Genomic DNA, 15,972 nt, shown 5'->3' on the forward strand with positions numbered 1-15,972 from the left:
AACAATGTCAAGATGAAAATCTGAGCATCCTGACAAATCATATTTAATCATCTGTGTAAGCCACAAATGCTGGTGATTCCTTTTAACATTGCATTTAAATAAATCAAAGAGACACCATATTTGAAATACTTGGGACAGGCAATACAACCAGCTAAGAAGCAAAAGAGTTTGGGGACTGTGTAATGCCTATGAGCGAGAAACAAGCCTCCTCTTTCTTGAATCTAATAATTCTAGACAGTTTGTACTTATGTTTACATACATTTTCACTCTTCCCAATTTTAGCAGAGCAGCACCTCCACAAAAGATACAATGGATTACTGAACATATGCAGAAAGCTTTAGGGAAAAAAATAATGTTTTTCATGGCCAACACACTACTCAAGCACAAAGAGACCCTTTATAACAGCTATTCAGAACGAAACTGTGTTAGGAGTGCAAGAGCACTCAATCCCTCCTATAAGTTTCAAACTACTGCAGAAGGAAAAGGAATATATTCCAGTGAGAAGCAATGCCTGTGAAATGGATACAAGTGTCATGGTTGTACTGCTACAAGTTTAGTCATTAGCAATAAAACACACAGATAGAAGGACAGGTAAGTAGACACCTTCACACAGAAAATGAGAGCTTGGTCAGAGGAGGAATTTGGATTTTGCTGAGATAAATGCCCAAGCTGTTCCTGTCTCACCAACGTCCTGCCATTCAGAGACACCTATTTACAGGATTACAATCCACTATTGAGTATTCCAAAGAAAATACAGACATGTTTTCTCTTGTGCTACTCCTCACACACTGAAGAAGCTTCTCACACCATGCAGAGATACCTACATTACCAATACTGCTTTGTTTGTGGGGAAAAATTAAACATCTAAAGCGGAGCTTTCAATATCACCAATGAATTTGGCCATGCCAAGTGAACTACAACATACCGTAACTATAAAAGAATGATGCTCTCATGAATTAAAACACATTAGAAGTTTAGAGTAATAATGTAACTGCTTCAGAACTGCACAAAGTGTGGTAACATCAGATAAGTCAATGAACCAGGTCTGCCTTCAGCATTAGGTTTCACTATAAAGGCTGTTTGGTGTGGGTTTTCTATCCATGTCAAAGCCTGGTGAACTTACTTTCATTCAAGTCTTTAATACATCGCAACATTAACACGAAAAGACCTACCAAACGGTTTTCATCAAATACTTCAAAAAGGAGTCTGTGTTTCTGAGGATTGACCTAGGAAAAAGAAGTATAGTAACAGTCAATATATATACTGAATTCCAGTATTTTTCTTCAGTAAAATCTCCGTGTTTATGCAGGAGGAAAGAAACACCTAAGATCGATATTAAACAGCAAATCTACACCTTGCTGCCATTTTACTGTGCAACACATTTCTATCAGAACCAATAAACCATGACTGGTGTTATCCCAAACTCTTTCAGCATTCCATGTTCAGGTTTTTAAACATCCACAGAATGAAGAACACAACATTAAGACTGAAAATGTAACATTTTTATTAGTGTAAGAGTTAACAACTTTATTCCTAAGAAAAGCAGTTTGTGAGCCTTTTAGAACATTAATTACAGACTTATTTCTGAATTAGGGAAGGTGTTCTGAAGTAGGGAGAGTAGTTAGTAGTTTTTTCTCAATGTATTATTATAATATCCAACAGGTAATAAGTCTGTAAACAAAATCACTTACTCTAAATAAGAGTTCTTCATTCCACTTTGGATTTATGGACTACACAGGAAGGAAGAAAAAAGAAAAAAGGAAGAGAGCATTAGTTTTACTGACAATTCCATATTGCTGCCTGTTCTGATATTTTACACGTTTTATCCCATGTAACAATCCAGTTTAGAAGAAAATACAAAAGCTTTAACCTTGATATTGCAGGTAAAAGTCAGAGGAGTCTTGTGCTGTTTAATACAGTGCAGAATGGAGCCACTTTATGCAAGTATTCTCAGATTTTTCCTCTGCCATGGATGCACAGAAGGCGCATGAGACAGTCGAAAAAAAGTTAATTTATGGTATGTCTCTTCAGTAATAATCACTGCCTTCTTCTCAGTCCAATACCCACATTACTTACATGCAAACATACGTTAATCCTCAGACTATGAACTCTTAGCAAATGCCAAATCTCTAACCAATATAATCCAGACAGACCAGGCACAGGCAGGTCAAACACATCAGAATCTGCTCAACTAAACACATCTTTCAGTTGTGATTACTTTTAAAAATACTAGAGCTAGTTTAGCTATGATGAGAGTTTAATGTAACCATTGTCAACATGAAGGGAAAAATGCATGAGTGATCTCATTACATAAATCACAGACACTATACTAAAGCAACAATTTGGAAGAGTGCTTTCCCCCTCATGTATACAGATTTTCATTTTTAGTTAATCTAAGATAAATTAGTAGTACTAAGACTGACCTTTTTCCAGCAGGTATTCTAGAAAAACAAGTACTATCATGATTCAGGTGAATGGTGCAATTTGATACATAAATAAAACAAACTGTGTTTGTGTTTTTAACATAAGCAAGAAAGAGAGATTTTTATATCATTAAAATCTCGGAAAATCAGAACTGTCCAGTATTTCCATTAACCATGTAGCTCTGAATCAGTACTCACCTTATATTCCTTAGTTTTTCCTCTACCTTTCAACAAATTTATTAAAGAGAAAATACCACAACAATGCCACGAACAGAGAAATAGAGCAGGTCATGGAACATTTCTTTCCCTATGTCCATTCCCTCAAATGACATATTAATTCTCATATTTCCTGTAGTGTTAACTTCTCCTTTAGAGAGTGATTTAAAAAAAAAAACAACAACACAATATCACAAAACCCAACCCCCCCACACCCACAAAAATAACTAACCTTTCTAATAGTTTTTGTCTGAACACTGGTAAGGACTCCATTCCCTGGTTCATACGCTGTCACCTTCACATATGGGTCACTGGGAAGGGGGGGAAAGAAAAAAGATAAGCATGGTGCTGTATGTCCTTTTAGGTCAGCATTATTAGCAGTCAAGTTTTAAAAGGCTTAAATTAATAGAAGCTATGAAACTGTAGCTATGAAGCTACAATTACTTGATGAACACCATATCCATTTGTAATTACAATTATTTCCTAAACAGTTTTAGAGATAAAACTAATCTACACACTGTTACTGCTTATAACTATACCAGCTATGCCATTTCATATTCTATATATCAGTACAATTTGATTCTCTGTCCTCTTTCACAGTTATTTCAGGAGAACAGATTTAATAAATTTTTTCGCATTTCAACAAGACATGCATGAAAAAAATCAGTTGTGATTGAAAAAGCTTGGAGTATTAAATATCTTGTTTTTAACACTTTAGAACACCTGGAATTTGAGGTACTTCCTTGAACATGTAATATTTTTACTAAATGTTCTATCAGTTTCACAGAGCTTTTCTGTTACTGAAGATGTCCTATTGCCTTTTCCCTTTCTGTGGTACAAAAAAACCAATAGATTACATGAATATCTACTTTTCATAAACAGAGTTAAGGCATAATTGCTCAAACAGACTAGTAACAAAAGGTGACCAAACTGTCTGCCATACAGCAAAAGAGTTGTATGGTTTTCACAGATTGAAGTTATGATGAGAAGACCTGACCTATTTTTGTTTGAAGTAAAAAAAAAAAAAGGAAAAAAAAAAAGAAAAGAAAAATTGCACATGAACAAAAAAAAATGGAGAGAGACTGTCTGGCTTTGAGGAAAATATGAATATCAGAAGAGAATTTTTTCTAATGCTAAACTGATGTCACACGTAGTAATTTTGTAAGTGCTAAAATAACAACATTCCTGCACATAGGCCAAAGCAGGGACAGAACTAGTACTAAACCCATCAGTACTTCTCCAGACCCTCTGTACAGGGGCCAGAAGCAAAAGTGGCTTTAGTACAAACTGCATTTTCCCACTTGCCAACTCTAAAAGATCAAGCATTTCAGCTCCCAGTTCAGAAGCCTGATCTTTCCTTTGCTAAATGTTAACCCACTTTGATTGTTTCTTTTCTTATATGGATTAACTTTTTAATCAGTGCATATCCAGAACCTACAGTCAGTCCTGAGTCTACCACATCTCTAGAATTGGTGGATGCTGTTCCCCTGCACACAAATTGAGCTGAAATAGTCCTGTTGCTGCCAGTGTTTAGTGTTGTGCTCATTCCAAGTCTTTAAAACACAGCTGAGAAAATTTTGACTATAAACTCTTGTTATTTTAGCTGTAGTCCACATGAAGTAAAATACATACATGGATCCATCCTCCATGGCAAAACTGTTTTACCATGCAGAGAATGAAACATTCCCACACTTTGTTTTGTCAATGCATAAAATCTGTCCAAACGACTCTTGGACAAGAAAATTGGTATCTTCATGTTTATATAATCTCCAATAATTTTATAAAGTTACCAGTTAAAACAGTTCTGATTTTTTTTTTAAGAGGCACAGCAGGATTTACTAAGAATTAAAAAGCAGTAGAAAGAAAATAAAGAAGCAGCTGTCCCTTAATACATTAACAAGATATTCTTACCTGGCTCCTAAGAGATCCTTCTTGGCCAGGCCAATGCCAGCTATAACCTTCACTCTGACGATTCGTGTGTTCTCCTTAAACACAAAGTAACATATTCAAGTTGCATTCAGATTTATTTTTCTGATCTATTTTTAATTTATAAAGCTAAAAGCATTTATTGGTATAATTTTGAATTTGCACTGAAAACTATAGACTAAGTAATGCAGTTACTTTGTCTGATAGAAACAGCTTTATCAGTAGCAAATTTAGTCTGATCACCATCATATCCACACCTGATAGTAGACACAGAATTCAAAAAAATGTCAATACAGTAGGGCTTTGGGTTTTTTAAATAATTTAGCTTCTTGGCACTCTATAGGAGTGGGTTTTTGTTTTGAGTTAAAATCCCACAGGACAGCTGACCTAGCAAACAGCTGTTCCTGCCAGCCTTCTTTCCCAAACTCCCAGTTGTTCCAGCAGTGGCAGCCATTCCTTCCCCCAGGGAGCCCTGCACTGGATGCAGCATTCACACACTGCAGGGCACACCCAGGGCATTGGTAAGGACAAGCTGCTGTTGCCAAAGCCAGAGAGCCCAGCAACTTCCACTGCTCCAGGTGCCAACAGGAACGCGAGCACTTGGGAACAATTTCCATGAGCAGCTCCCATGTTTCTCAGCTGCCAATTCCTACCTGTCCTTTCTACAGAGCAAGCAAAGATCTTTGTGAGAACACACTCTGAACAATGTAACAGCTTTTGGTGCATGACCTATGGGACTGCAAGGAACAGGCTGCCATTTACACCCCACCGGCCAGTCACGCCAGTGGCACTGAACACTCACACAAATGCACAGGGACCACGCAAGTTTGCAACTAATGGTATCTTGGCATCCATCAGAGAGTGGGAAATAGAGTCTGACAATATTTATTTCCTGGGTAGAATGAAAAGGGTATTGAATTTATCAGAATAGATTAATAAAGAAATAAAGATCTCTGGCAGAAAAAAGGCATGAATAAAGAATTCTTGCATCTATTTTCCTTTAACACCACAGAGAGGTCACACTCAAAATATCAGGATTTCTAATATGACCTGTCAGTAGGGTATGAGATTTTTAAGGCACCAAAGAGTATTTCAATTACACATCATAGAAATTAGCCTCACAGGAGTGAGATAAGTGATTGCACTCCTCCTGTTAATTAATACAGCTGTACAGTCCTCCATGGCTCATCTGATAAGATACTGAATTCGGGGGGAGGGGGAGGGAATCCCAACAGCTGTGACCGTGTCAAAGGAAGAAGACAAATGAGCACTGTTTCTCTGAAAAGCAAAAGGCTTCCCAGATGAAGGGCTGTTTGTAGGCCATGGAGAGCCAGAGGCACTTGTGAGGAAAGCTGATCCAGTCTGGGTGGTTAAGGAGTTAAACAGATACCAAGAGCAATGGCTGAAGCAGCAGATGTTGCCCCTGAGGCCTTCCTGAATTCCCCACACTACTGAAAGCCCTTTCTGAAGGAGACTCCTAGGAAGCACTAAGGATGCTTTATCTCTGGTCTCCTATTCAACCACAAGGCTGGATTCCCTAACCAATCCCAAGTGGAGTGGTTCTTAAACTGATGGAGGGAACTGCATGCTAATCCTGAGGCAAAAACTACTGGGTAACAACATAAAACTGAAAGCACACCACTAAATTAAAATAAAATAATAAAAAAGTAAGCAAGTTTCTCCCACACTCTTTAGTTGGAGGTGATTGCCTGGGAACTGAGATGAACATCTACAATGTCCACTTACTGACAAAACAGTCAATTGTCCAAGACAATTCCAGCCAAATCACAAGTCTATCTTCTCTCTAACGTTTCAGAAAAGAAAGACCTAACAACCAACCTCACCCAGCACTGACCACTAATACATGGTCTAAGCTTTCAAAATTCCACACTCCTGAGATTTTAAAGTTGGCTTAATCACATGGTTTATTTATTTGTATCACGTTAGAGATATGAAAGCTATTCTATAAAAAGACAAATTGCTCTGTACATTGCCTCAGGAAACCAGAAGCCAAAAACCCAGTGCTGGCATGCTGAAGGTTGATTTAAACATGCCTTACTGAAAGCAAGGTTGTTATTTATTTGGGGTCAGTGCCAAACTAGGACAGCTACAGGATTTTAGTTAGCCCAGCAGAACAACTAAGCAAGCCAACATCCACATATGAGCTGCCTTGTAGAAATACCCTTCTAGATTAACAAAAACAGTTTAAAAAAATTCCTGAATTGTTCACAACAATCGTTCCTACAGCTCTCCTGTTTTCACTTTCACTTTTTTGACTAACTGCTCTCACTGTCAAAAGCCACCTCACACCTTTTTGTATTTTTCAAACTGATAGGTGATACTGAGGGATCCACTTCTTCCTTTTCTAAGCTATGGAGACCAGAAACTTCAGAAAAAAAACCCACGCTAAGTGAAAGGGCAACACATAATCCCAAGAGATGAGGTTCCCCATTCTCTGGTCACAGCAGTGTCCAAGGCACATCAGGATAAATTCAGACAGTTCGATCCAAAGGCAGAAGTGCCTGACAGTGGAAGGACCCACAGTGCTGTGACCTCGCACATCCTGAAGAGGCAGAGTCCGGCCGACAGGATACCGGGCTGTGCTGTGACCAGCTGACCTCTCCTCCCCACTCACTGATGACAGGCACGATTGCTGAGCAACTGCTGCCACAGCTCAACAAAGCTGCCCCAAACACACTGATCTCAGAAAAGAAACGAACAGTCAAAGAGCTCCAGGACTGTTTGAATCTCATTACATGCAGACACAAAGCAGGTGATGCAAACTCCACATGGAGATAAAGCATCAGGTACTTGATTCTGGCACCCATAGGGAATAGATTCAAAATGAAAAATGTATTGTTTCAAAGGCAATTTTGAACCTTTTCCTCTTCATTCACCCTGCTCAGGAGATCCTTATTTGCCTCCTTCGTAGCCACACATACAATAAATTCTGGATCAGTAACTCCTGTAGATCCACAGGCAGCTGCAACACGAGTGGTTCTGTGGTCAAAAAAATACACAGGCTGCAGCCTGTACCTCTTCTACTCTTCCATATTGACTGTAGACATCCTCCAGCTCCCCTTGCTACTCCTTTACACCACTGCTGTGCTCCCAGTGGTTCTGGTGACATAGGAGGGGACAGGCACCCAGCCAGTAACCAAGAACACGCTATCTATGTCCAGCAGCACTGCAGCTTTTCTAAGAAACTGCTCTCTCAGCCCAGTTTATCTCCTCAAGAGTCTCTTCCTGGATATAAATGTCTACCCACGCTTTTACAGTCCTGACATTAAGTTGAAGGGGTCAGTTTGAATTAATTCCATCTGTACAGCCAAGGAGATGGAGCATTTCCCTGCTGCTCTGCATACACGGGGAGTCTCCCAGGTTAGTGCCCAGTGCCCAGCTGCCCTGTGACACAGACGGGCACACACAGCCCATCAAAGGCAGCAGCTCTGGGCACAGAATTGTTCTGGGATTGTTTTTATAGATGGAACAAAGACATTCAGCTTCTTTTGACAGCTTCTGACTGCCAGCCACTCCGGAGACTGGAAGCAAAAACAAACAAACAAAAGAACACAATAATGTTACAACTGAGCTGTTAAGCTGCTCCCTCCGAGAATACAAGTAACCCAATATAAACCAGGTAAAAACTGTGTGCCAAAAAGAAATATTTCTTAAAACTGCTGAATCTGCCAGGGAGCGGCTGCACACAATGTTTATATCAGTTAGTCTGCTCCCAATAAATTCGAGCTTCAATTATTTGTAGGGGTTATGTAATGTTTTAAAGCTAAGGGGTGGGGGAATAAGGCTGTGACGCGTAACAGAGACTGAACTATCCAAAACTTCTTGGTCTAATTAAGTCAGACAAAACATCCTTTACAGAGCTGAGTCAGCAAGATAGTTATCTTATTATCAACTTCCAGGTTTTATCGTTATTCTATTGTTAATCATATTAGTATATTCTAACAGTACACATTCAAGATGAACTGGTCAAAATAGCTGGGACTGCTAAAACATGCCATTTCCATAATCTCTATTCATTTATTTACAAACAGATACCATGTCACAAGATGATGAAATAGGTTTCTGAGCCAGTATGTAGACAATCAATAACTTAAAGCTGTAAAGGCAATGCCTGCCAGTTTGTGATTCTGTGAACTGATCATAAAACAGAAATCCTTTTTATGTATGCCTATTAAAACAGTTTAAAACGTGTTCTCAGAACAGCAAAGCAAGCGTCAAACTAATAAAGTGGCACTTCCAGAAGTGGATAGTGTTTCATTTCCACAAAAGTCACTATGAATCTACCTATATTCAATGAATATATATTAAGGTTAGAAGTTCTTGACCTGTTCATTTTCGGCAAGAAAACAGCACTTGGAAAGAAATTTCAAGCTTATAAGGAGTTTAAAACTTGCTCACAACTTAGATCTTGCCTGGGCTACAGCCGTTTGCAGTCAATAATTACTATTGGAAGGACAACTATTAACACTGTCCATTCTCACCCCATTCCTTCCAAACTCACATGGCAGGAAAATAACACTAATGACAACTGGAAGAAAAACTCCTGCTTTAGTGACAGACGTCCAAGACAGAGCAGAAGACAGAAGAAAAGGCATAAGCAGGAAAAAAGAGTGAGAAAGAAGGCACAAATTAAGAAATGGTGACATGTTGATGACCATAGCACAAGACACTGGACAAGCAAGTGTGATCCTCCTCTGCACCCCCAAAGGCAGGCTCTGGTCTGTGAGGGTGCACAGGCAGGTACAGACACCTGTATGTGCAACCTGGAACTGATGCAAATGACAAAATATTTCCTACACAAACTAAATGTGATAAGATTCACAACAAGATTACAACAAAGAGCTGTGACTTGTCACCTTACATGTTTAAGCTGATGCCCACACCTGAGTCAGGGGAGGGTGAGAAAAGCCTGACGTTTTTCATGTTGTGCATCACAATGCTGCAATTTTACATCAGCAGGAGGCATTTACCTTTGCCAGCAGTTCCTGTCTGCAACATCCAATAATTCAAGTAGGAACATACTGCACTTCCAGCTCTTCTCCTTCACTTTAAGCAGTAAGACAAAACACATAACATACTATGATCTAACTTGGTGGCTAGAAAGGCTCTCTCTGATGTTACTGTAGACACTTCAAGTCCAAATACCTTTACAGGAGTTTCCAGCAAGTTGCAATCCATTTCTGAGGTTGAACTATGATTCTTGACACACCTCAGCCAGCAGCAGGCGACTGATTAGGGTCAGATGAACAACTACCATAGAGAAAAAGCAGCTTAACATGTGTAAGACACATACAAAAGTCAGATAAATTAAAGTAATTGCTAGTAATAAAAGAGAAAGCTTTTATTTAGTGGAAGGGTTATTCAGAGTACAGATTTGATTAGTATTGAAAAATTAATTTTATTGGCTTTCTTATTTTAATATTTGGTTCTAGTTTTGGCTTCAGTTTTTCAATTTCATTTTTTGAAACTACTCACACAGGCTGTAAGGAAACACTAAGACCAGGATGGTTAATCTAATGTAAAACATAAAATGGCAGTATCTCCTGGACTACTAGAGAGCTTTTTTTTTGAGGAAGCCAATATAAAAATGACTGAGTACTCTAACAGAGAACACTCAGTTGTAAACAACTCCTCTAGGCAATAACATCCTGTTATTCTTTTGTTCCAGTTAGACAGGTCAAGAATCAAGTACCACTAAAGTCAAGAAAAAAGCATCAAAGCTTATTACAACGATAAAACAGTACAGCAGCATCACCTTTTAAGATTCAGGCAGCATCAGGAACCATATATTAAGGCTTTCTTAAGCTTCATATCATGCCTGCATATAGTTCTCATTTGAAAGAAAGCATTTCCCACAGAATGGGAAGCCTTAGCTGGAGAAAAGTAATTCCTGCAATAATCAGACCTTGCAAGTGAGGCAGACATATATGTTAGGGTACATCTAAATGATAATAAATCTTTTTCAGCATCATCAATTCAGTTTACCAGGAGATGGAAAACAGGAAGGAGACTTTGCTGTCTTGACCACTGCTTCACAACCCAGCAAGCACTCTCTTCCCTCTATAGTTTTGTGTCCATAAATAAGAAAGTCTCATCCTTCAAGAAATGCTGGCTGTTACTATAGGTTGTATTTAACACCTGCATTTGATTGCAAATTAAGAAAAAGATTCAAGAAGACAAAAGTTCACTAATGCAGTTACCCATTTGTCAACAGAATTAAAAAAACACAAACAACAAAAAGCAACACAACAAATAAACCCCAACCAACCACCAAGCAATCTTTCAACATGTGCAACCCAATATCCATAACACTCCCATTTAGTGTGTTAGTTCAGTGTGAAAGAAAGGCTTTAAAAAAACAACACAAAGCAGACCCAGGTACATAAAACAGCTTCTGGAAACCACCAGATCTACACAAATTATATTGTTGTTCAAAAAAAGCCAACCCAAAACAAACCCAGAAAACCTCTGAAGACTTCAAGCCAGCAAGCATCACTATTTCTACAAGTGTCTTCACTAATCAAGACACACTGGATTCCAGAACATGCCTTGCAATGGTGAAGTCCTTCACAGCCTAGAAAAAATGGAGAGCATTTCTGAAGCACAGAGTTGGGCATGTCTGTGGTTCTCAGTTTGAGTGCCTGTACAAGAACAGTCACAGGGAACAGACACCTCGTGCAGAGGCGCTGGGGACACCCTGGGCTTTGAACAGAACAGAACAGAAGCACTGGGCTGCCTCAAGGTCAGGCACAAACAAGCCAAACAAAACTACTGTTTTTGTCAGAAGCAAACCAGAGGAAGACTAGCCCATGCCAGTCTCTGAAGTAATGTTTGAAAGATTTCTGATCGTCAGCATCACCTCCAAGACAGTATCATGAGAAGGGCTGGGGGGTAAGGTGTGCAGAAGTAGAGAAGACAAACCATATATCCCAGACATTCAATTCACCAGCTAAAAGCTAAATAACCATAAACAACCTACTCCTGTAGTAGATCCTAAAGGAATATAAAAATATACCTAAAGCTTTTCAGAATGAAATACCATATGTTTATGAGAAATCTTATGCGACCTGTTGCAAACAAAAACACTTGTTCTACACAGGACAGCTCTCAAGTGACTGAGAAAGCTGAAGTGGAAAATGTATTCAAGTGGGAAGTGTACTTTCGCCTGTGAGAAGTTTCCATTTCTGGTTTGATCCCTGAAACCGATTAAACATAATAGACCAACAGGTCTGAAAAGCTATCTAATTTGGAATGTTATTTAGGCAACATTAAAAGAGCTAAGCAAAATAAGAAGTTCTTAATTCAGGCTGGGAGTGTAAGAACTCTGACATATAGAAATTTTTTAATCAAACCGATTATCAAATACATGTATAAAGCAGTGTCATTTTACTGAATGCCATTCCACAGTGCAAACAGGTATTCTAATAGAAAACAGAAATAAATACTGAACAACTCTTTAGCAATTATATTTTTAACATGGTAAATCACTCAAAAAACATAATTCCTTCTGTAACCAAGGGAATAATTGTGCATTAGCTGAGATATCAACAACTCTTCCTTCAGTCTTTGAAAGATCATTCCACAATTACTGTTGGAAAATGCTGCATTTAGTATTGCAGTCAACAGTCACAGAAACACAGTAAGTGGAAATGAATACTTCATTAGGAAATGCTTGATCTACAGAAATCCAAGTCTTAACAACCCAAAAGTTTTGTATGAGGAAGCCCTTCAACAAAACCCTGTAGGTACACACACTCCATCTCAGCAGGGACATCTAAAAGCACCAGCAAAGAGTACTGTGAGAGAAGTCTGACCTGGAGGTGGGAAGAACACTTTATGGCACTTCTTTCCACTCTAACAGAAGTTTATAAGAGGAATAAAAGTAACTTGTTTTTCATATGATTAGAAATTTTCATTTTTCTACAGCTAAGACCCTGCTCTGAATACAGAACTATCAGTTTTTTCCCCACTGACCTTACCAGTGCTCATGATTTCAATACTCACCTAAGCCATAAAAAGTCCTATGGGTGACACAAGGATACTTTTACAGAAGAAAAACTGAACAAGAGAAATTAAGGACAACTGCATCTGCTTGATTCAGGCACTGCAACTCAGATACCTACATACAGCACACACAATAATCCACTGTACACAGAATAACCTCAATTACAGGTTCCTTTTTATCCCAGCTTCTTTTTCTTTGTATCAGAAACATCATATTAGCAATCCTTTATTAAGTCCAAGTGATTAATACACCATTAACCAAGTAATCTGTCATAAATGCCTAACTCTCATGGTGGTGGGGGAATCCACACTCTAATACTGCATTCAACTGTCTCAACAATTACACCAACTTCTCCTCACCTGTTTTGTTTTATTAACCATTTATTTATAATGATTATATTTACCACATGATCATACCCAAAAGCTGCAACAAGTAAAACGGTTCTGCAGATAACATGGCTTTTGTTGAACCAGACAATTTTAATTCATACCCCAAGTAAATCCATCCTGGAGAAGAGCCCCGGAGCAGCCCCGGGAAGCAGCAGCGTGCAGACATAAACTATAACAAGCCTGCAAAACAAGGCGGGGGACGGAGAACTCCTTGCTGATACTCTCAGTATGACTTGGGTTTCTGACTGTGCAAACACCCAATCACAACCAACACGATCTGCCAGATTTAAACTCTCAGAAGACAGAAAAAGACCATCCAGGGAGGGAGAACTCTTGTGTTCCATTCTAGTACCCTAAGGCAAAAGCAGCTGGCAGAGCAATTCTCCTATAACCCTAAGATCATTTGTTTTGCCATTTGTGCATGCAGAATCTCACATGAAAACTATGAAGAAAACTAAGCAAGCTCTTCACATGTGCATCAGTAAGTACCACTGAATATTAAAGTCTCTGATCAGAAACAAACTGCATTTTTTCACATTTGTAACTTGAAAAGGTTTGGCTAAGCTTTTGAGTTACAGAAAAAGTTGGATGTGATAGATTTATTACATGCTCAGACTTCCTCTCCCTTCCCCTAACTGTTCCAAACGAACGTATTTATGCTCAAAAGGATAGAGGGAATATCAGAATTGTTCCATTTTAAGCAGATTTCAGAATATTTTCCCCATAGCAAGAGAGACTAAGAAGCAGCTAAACTGAACAAAGCTTAATAAAGTTAAAATAGAGAGCCTAAGGCATGGAATGTTTTAGTCCAACTACACAGTCTCAAAAAGTTACTAGCAAATGAAAACAGGATCTTGCAATAGGAAGTGTTATGCAACCCTTGAAGCATTCAGTGCTTATTTTCTACTAGAAATCCTATGTAACTCAAGTATTAGGATGAAGAAAAAATTAATTTAGGAGCTTTTTAGTTAATTCTCCAGAAGTGAAGCACAACTTGAGAAAAAAAGCCATGCTAACAGACCAGGAATACCATTTCAAAGCTTTAACAAACTGAATTCCTGTTAAGGCAACAAGTGTGCATTGACACAGAGATAATCACTGCCTGAACACAAAAAAGAGCTGATCAAAGACGGTCTTGGTAAAATACTCTGTTGGCTCAAAGACAATATTACTGACATTTCACACAGGTCACCAAACACCTTTCAGACAGATACAGATTTTAGTCTTCCTGCACCTGCAATTAAAAAAGTGGGTTTCTTTCTTCTTGATTAAGTTAACTATTCCATAACACCCTGCCCTATGCACAAGCCACAGTTACGATGTGAAATCCACATCACCTGTCTACAACGTCCACCCAGTAACAGGTACCTCAGTCTCAGCCACCTAAAAAAGATCCACATGCTCAGGACCTACGACCTCAGGACAGAGGCCGCCGCAGGAGTCACTTCCAGCCACCCACGGGTTTGTTGCCAAAAACCCTGAACCGCACCCAGGATTTCCCACTGCCGCTCACGGCAATGCCGGGATGAGCCCCATCACTCGGGCACCCAACTACCTTTTGTACCGCTCCAATGCACGCACCGCTCCTGTGACACCACCTGCCGCAAAACCTCGAACAAAGCCTCGATTCTTCGCTACCGGGGAGGGCGCGGGGGGGACAAGAAATCCCGCCTGGCCCCGTCACGCGGAAGTTGGGAGCACACGCGGATCCCTCCGTCCACGGGGGAGGCTCCACAGCTCCCACCGGGAGGAGCCGGGAATGCCGGTGCTAGGCGACACGGCAGCCGCCAGCTCACCGCGCTCCCCCCTCCGGGGCGGAGGGGAACCAGCCCCGGGGCTCCGGCCCCGCCGGGACCCCCCTCACCGCCTCACCCGCTCCCCCGCCCCGCGCCGCGCCGCAGCGGGCCCGCAGGAAACCCCCGCCCCGAGCGGAGACCCGCCTGGCCCGGCCCCGCAGAGAAGCCGTCGCCCGCCCGCGCTCCACGCAGAAGGGAACGGGGAGCGCTGGGGGCGGCCGGGGCCTCGCTCACCTCGTCGGCCGGCAGCCCCAGCACCTCCGCGGGAGACGCCGCCATGGCCGCGCCGCCCGCCGCCGTGTTTACCCGGGCCCCGCCCCCGGACCCGCCTCGCGCCCGGCCCCGCCCCGCCCCGCTTCGGCTCCCGCCCCCGCCTCGTCTGATTGGCGCAGGGGGCCGCGGCACCGCCCACCCGCCCGGCGGCGGCGCCTTCCGATTGGCTCCCGCCCCACGCCCCGCCTGGAGACACGCGCGGCGCGGGCAGCCCGAGGGGGCGCGCGGGCCCCGCCCCCGGCCCCGCCCTCGGCCCCACCGCCCCTCAGGGCGCCGCGGGAACAGCGCTGAGCCCCGCCCTGCCCTCCGCCAGGTCCTGGGGGAATAACGTAGGCGGTCTGACATTGCTCCCGCTGGTTTACATTGTCGAGGTCTTTTCTCACAGATTTACAGAGTCAATTAGATTGGGAAAGACCCCTGAGATCATCGAGTCCGACCTGCGACCGAACACCACCATGTCAATCAGACCATGGCACCGAGTGCCACGTCCAGTCTTAAACACCTCCAGGACAGCCCGTTCCAATATCTAATCACCCTTGTCTGTGAAGAAATTCTTCCTAATGTCCTCCCCTGCCGCAGCTTAAGACTTAAGGCTATTTTTGCATCTCTGAGAGCCGGGCCCAAGCCGTGGAGCTCTTGCCTAAACCCCTGGCACCCAGGGAACCTGGAATTGCTAAAATTTGGGGAAAACTGAGAGGAAAAAATCCTTGTCAATGCACAGAAAGGGCCTTGCCTGTCAGGACGAGGCAGTGCTGCCTTCCAGGGTGCTGGGAGGAGGAAGGAAGTCCCGGCTGTATGAGGACCTGACCTAACACCCAAGCAGGGAGAATGCCAGAGGACAGAAGAAACTGTAAAAGCCTTGTCTGAAATCAAAGCAACAAAGATGTCAAGACTTTTCTGAAGAGAAAAATGTCTTCGCTCCC

General features: G+C 41.5%; 1 protein-coding gene across 1 annotated transcript in view; it reads right to left on the bottom strand.

Moving 5' to 3' along the window:
• Positions 1-15,077, bottom strand: part of NEDD4 (NEDD4 E3 ubiquitin protein ligase) — a 53,549-nt gene extending 38,472 nt beyond the window's left edge. Inside the window, exons 1-5 of the mRNA XM_027736904.2 lie at positions 15,011-15,077; positions 4,551-4,624; positions 2,872-2,950; positions 1,692-1,730; positions 1,173-1,226 (exon numbers count right to left, since the gene is read on the bottom strand). Coding sequence (XP_027592705.1) covers positions 1,173-1,226; positions 1,692-1,730; positions 2,872-2,950; positions 4,551-4,624; positions 15,011-15,055 — 291 coding nt within the window. The 5' untranslated portion in view covers positions 15,056-15,077. The remainder of the gene's footprint in view (positions 1-1,172; positions 1,227-1,691; positions 1,731-2,871; positions 2,951-4,550; positions 4,625-15,010) is intronic.
• Positions 15,078-15,972: the final 895 nt, after the last annotated feature.

The sequence above is a fragment of the Pipra filicauda genome, unplaced genomic scaffold, assembly GCF_003945595.2.
Source record: "Pipra filicauda isolate LSUMZ 115617 unplaced genomic scaffold, ASM394559v2 scaffold7_size6619720_pilon, whole genome shotgun sequence".
Taxonomy (NCBI): domain Eukaryota; kingdom Metazoa; phylum Chordata; class Aves; order Passeriformes; family Pipridae; genus Pipra; species Pipra filicauda.